General features: G+C 49.5%; 1 protein-coding gene across 1 annotated transcript; it reads right to left on the bottom strand.

Annotated features, from left to right (window-relative positions):
* Positions 1 to 487: 487 nt before the first annotated feature.
* Positions 488 to 2,021, bottom strand: LOC123125412 (chlorophyllase-2). Its single transcript, XM_044545909.1, has 2 exons — positions 1,638 to 2,021; positions 488 to 1,486 (listed from the first exon to the last, which is right to left on the bottom strand). Exons 1-2 carry the CDS (start codon positions 1,869 to 1,871, stop codon positions 746 to 748), a joined length of 975 nt encoding a protein of 324 aa, XP_044401844.1. The 5' UTR covers positions 1,872 to 2,021; the 3' UTR covers positions 488 to 745.
* Positions 2,022 to 4,833: the final 2,812 nt, after the last annotated feature.

The raw sequence follows: 4,833 nt of genomic DNA, 5'->3' as shown, positions 1-4,833 counted from the left end.
GGTACTAAAGGTCTCCCCGCCCCCCGCACTGGCTCGTGCCACGTGGTGGCCCTTCAGCGGCGGTTCGTGTTGAACCGGTACTGGGGGGGGGGGGGACTAGTACTGGTTACAGAACCAGCACTAAAGGGCCTTACGAACCGGGACTACAGCCCGGTTCTGCACTAGTGGAGCACGCGAGAGGGAGAAGAGGAGGAGGAGGCCGGACTTGCACGGTGGCGATCGGCCAGAGGCCATGGTGGCGTGCGGCAGGAGGCAGCTGCAACAACCATGGGGTGGGGCAACTGTAGGCAGTGGTTGGGTGGGTGAGGGGAGAGAGATAGGGTTAGGTTAGTGGGAGGGTGATGTGGTACAGGATTTTTTTTGTCCTTTTTTGAAAGTTTGAGATTGTAAAATAGAGGATATTATTGGTTGGGGTTGTATATTACACTTTGGTGGTACTTTGAGTTTGTAATATGCACTTCTCTGAAATTAGTTCCAAGTTATAGTGTGAGAAAATAAAGTAGGAAACTTCACAAGAAAATAAATACATTTTGTTTTGAGGGTACATGAACATCATTTAAGGATTGATAAGTAGCACACAACACATATATATTCAACATAGATACATGCACACATGACATGAGTGCTTATTATTTAGTAATTAGGAAGACTGGACGTGCTATAGTAGTCATGAGCCATGACATGGCCATGCACCAACACACCTTATTTAGGAGTAATAGATACGCATAGGCACGTAATATAACTCTCACACAGACGACGGATCTGGCTGTCCAACCAAGCAAGGAAGAAACTCATCAACTTGGTCCAGGACAGCCGGCGCGAGCTCAGGGTTACGATATATGGCGATCAGTTCACAAGCATCGATTCGCAATTTAGCCCTGAGGAAGGCAACCATGGCTCCTCCCATGGTCCTCCTAGCAAGGTCTTTGGTGTTGTGTTGGTTCCTCATGCACATGCAGTTGTTGATAATGTAGGGCACATTGTCATCCAGCATGTCGAGATGCCCGTAGTCCTTCACCACGAGGTGGTAGCGAGGCGGCGCGCACTCCCTGTAGAATTCGGCGTGGTTCACGCCCACCGGGGCGCAGGGAAATCCGCCGATGTGCTTGGGACCCAGCCCGGTCCCCATGACCAGCACCGGCATCCCCACGTCGAGGCAGTCAGGTTCAAAAGTGAGCACCTTGGGCTCCAACTGCTGGGCTCTCGAAACCCCGGCCACAGGGTCGACGCCGATGAGGGCGGAGAACTTGAGCTCCAGCTTGGTCTTGGCGTCCCCTAGTCCGAGGGCGACGGCGAAGGCCGTCTGGCCGCCTCGGCTGTGGCCGGCTATAGCCAGCTTGGTCAGGTCAGGCTCGACATGCTCAAGTTTGAACACGTCCTTGAGGACGTAGGCGAGCCCCTTGTCATGATCTGCAAGCCAGTTGGTGATTCGTTTTGTGGCGTCTATGTCGTCCGCATCGGGCTCGGACACCACCATCCAGTAGAGCTGTTAGCATTGCAAGCGTAGCAGTAGTTACTAGTTAGTCCGATGATGATATATACAGTAGACTGATATTTACTTCCTCTGTAAAGCAGTGATCTAAACGCTCTTATATTTTCTTAAAAGAGTAATTATTAATGAGCAGGAGATGACAGACCTGTGGTGCGACGGCGATGAAACCATGGGAGGCGACGTGTGTGAGGAGCTGCTCGTACCAGCTGTTGAGCATGTTCCAGCCGTGCAGGAAGACGATGACGGGGTACGCGCCGGCCTCCTTGGGCGCCACCACCATCAACGGCTTGGCCAGGTTCGGGATCATGCTCTTGTCCACGTGCTTCACATCCACCTCCATTGGCCCCGCCTCGAACACCATCGTCGGCATGGCAGCCATCTTTAGTTAGCTAGCTAGAGGCTAGAGCTTCTTCACACCGCGGACGTGCGTACGGAAGTAAGTACTGATCTAAACGATCTTGTATTTCTTTAAGGGAGTAGCACGGAGATGGAGATGAGAGCTTGCATTGCTTGGTGTAGGAAAATGGCACTGTATTTATACACGAGGCCGGGCACAGGAGATGATGAGCTTGTGGTTGCGGATGCAATCGTACGTGAGGCGCGCTTTTATTTTCCACAAGAAATTGCAGCCATTTGTTTCGCACTGCATCCTGACGGGCTGGTCCTTTCATCCTCCGGAGTGTTTTTGTACTAGTAGTACGTGGTGACAGACAAAGCAAGTCGTGAGGCATGCACGGCCAGAGGCCATTGTCGACGTACGTGCCGATGGAGATTTATCACCCACCGTACCGGTGCGTCGTATCAGCGCGCGATTTGACACCCTCCAGCGGTCCAGCCCGCTCGTGTTGCACGCTCCAACGTACCTACTCGCGCGCGCGCCCGTGTTGCACGAGCCTTGCTCGGGCACCCCCTAACTCAATTTTCTAGGGGTATTCTTGATCTTCGTCATCTATTTTTTTCTCCGGCCCGACGCTGCCCATATCCAAGCCCCGTAGCCCATATCCAAGCCCCGTATAACCTGTATGACCCATACGTATGTATACGGTGACATCCTGAAAAAGGATGACACGACCCACGATCAGGTACGACCTGCCGACGGCCGATCCATCAATCACGCAGCTCAATCAATCACGCAGCTCCATCATTCACGCAGCTCCTCCATCATTTTGTTGAGGTTCTGTAGGAATATCGGTGGCGGCGATCTCATCGCCGGCGATCTCGTCCGAGAGAGCGCGCGGCACCGTCGTCAACCTCCAGCGCTCGCAGGTACCGCATCCCGTTTTCCCATGTTTGTCTCGCTCGCGGCAGCATCAAACGAACTGCCGCTGTTTTCGTCGTAGTGGTTAACCTAGCGGGGCGGGTAACCTAGCTTTCCGGCGGTCCAGGCCATCGCAGATCTTCTTCTAGTAGTGCTGCTCGTCGTGATATACACATTGATCACGCGGGCTAAAGTGGGTTTCTTCTTTCTAGGGTTAACCTAGCGTCGGTTGCCATCGGTTGTGTGCATGACGGCTCCGTTATTTGATGCGGCGGCTTACCTAGGTATCCGGCGATCCAAAGTAATCACGACTGGTGCCGTGGGCTAGGAATCTGGCGGCGCATGTTATCACGGGTAGCGCTGCTTCTCGCGATCCAAAGTGATCATGTACTGGATCCGTGGGCATCTTCCTTACTAGGGTTGAGGTACCTTAACGCCGATGACCGGTGTGGAGAGGGGGGAGGATCCATGGGCGGTCAGAGGTCGTTGGCGTCGGTTGTGTGCAGATCTGAACGGTCTCGGTTGGGGCGCTCTCCGGTTGGGGTAGTTTATTTAACATCTGTGATCGTGCGCTAGGTGTTGTATATGTCAGCATTGATAATGTTTGCACATGTGATGATACATATTATTTGTTGTAGGAAATGGAGGACGATGAGTTAACTGATATGACGTATGACATGGAGTTTGGAGAACTGATGAAAGACTGGATAGAAAATTGGTCAGATGATGAAAATTTAGATCATGGAGATAGGTCAGAGAATGGGAACGAATTGGAAGATCTTAATATGAGTGGCATTATCATGTTGTAATTTTTTGGTGGCATCCGACAATATTATATTTTTGTGTTGAAAATTTATAGATGGATGAACATGATGATGGTCAGGAAAACAATAAGCATGATGATGGTGAGGAAAACAACTCGAAGATCTGGAATGAAGATTACATTAGCCAGGTATGGAAGTGGAATTTTTTGTTGGCATGCATGCAAATTGAATTAATCCTGGAATATTATATGATAAGTACTTATGTATTTGTGTTATATTTTTCAGCTCATTTCCGAATGTCATAATGCTTACGACTATTACGGTGAATCCGACGCGGAGACAGACCTTGATGACGAATCATTAGCTGCACCTGATTCTGGGGAGTCGCAGTCGTCGGTCATCATGAGTGAGGTATGTATGTAATCAATGTTGTATGGAAGTAATGTTATACCATAGAAAATTGTTTTCATGGCTATGTTATGATTGTGTAGGTGATAGAAGATGAGGAGAAAAAGAATGTCCAAGATACTGCCAGTGCAGATGATAAGAGGGATATGTTCATGCAGATAATACAAATGACTTTTATGTCTCACGATGCTGCGTATGATTTCTACAACAACTATGGTAGAGATAATGGTTTCAGCATTAGAAAAAATAAGGTCAGGTATAACAAAACCGACTCACATCATATGCGTTATAGGCGGTTTGTTTGTTCCAGACAAGGAAAACGTGACTGCAGGTTGCTAACCGAGGAAGGACACAGCCGTAGGGTCAGACCCGAGACACGCTGCCACTGCGAAGCGCACCTAACCGTGAAGCTTGACCAAAAGCGTGGGGTTTGGTATGTTGATAGTTTTGAGGACAAGCATAGCCATATCTTGGCAGGACCGGACGAGGTACCTTTTATTTGGTCCCACAGAAAAATCAAAGAGTACCAGAGAGCTGAGATACTGTCCATGGGAGCTGCAGGGATTAGAATTCACGACATGATGGATTCCTTCATCAACAAATATGTATGGTATGGCGGTGTTGGTTTTACCAGGCGTGAAATATACAACCTTTGCGCCAGGGAGAAGAGGAAGCTGCTTTCAAAAGGTGATGCTGCCACAGTCATAGGCATCATGGCCAGTAGGAAACAAAGGGATCCTAGCTTCTTTTTCGAGTACAAGCTAGACAAGGAAGGACATATGAATAGGATGTTCTGGTGTGATTCCCAGTCTCGTCATGACTATGAGGACTTCGGCGACGTGCTTGTATTTGACAGCACGTACAAGATGAACCGGTATGGTATGCCATTCATACCCTTTGTTGGTCTTAAC

The sequence above is a fragment of the Triticum aestivum genome, chromosome 5D (genome assembly GCF_018294505.1).
Source record: "Triticum aestivum cultivar Chinese Spring chromosome 5D, IWGSC CS RefSeq v2.1, whole genome shotgun sequence".
Classification (NCBI taxonomy): domain Eukaryota; kingdom Viridiplantae; phylum Streptophyta; class Magnoliopsida; order Poales; family Poaceae; genus Triticum; species Triticum aestivum.
Note: the sequence above shows the minus strand (reverse complement) of the source record. Positions and strands in the feature narration are given on the sequence as shown.

What these genes read in the sequence shown, in the direction of transcription:
- LOC123125412 (XM_044545909.1), bottom strand. Translation starts at nt 1,871, where the DNA reads ATGGCTGCCATGCCGACGATGGTGTTCGAGGCGGGGCCAATGGAGGTG. An exon ending in TCATCGCCGTCGCACCACAG is followed by an intron (nt 1,487 to 1,637) that starts GTCTGTCATCTC and finishes CAATGCTAACAG; the next exon opens with CTCTACTGGATGGTGGTGTC.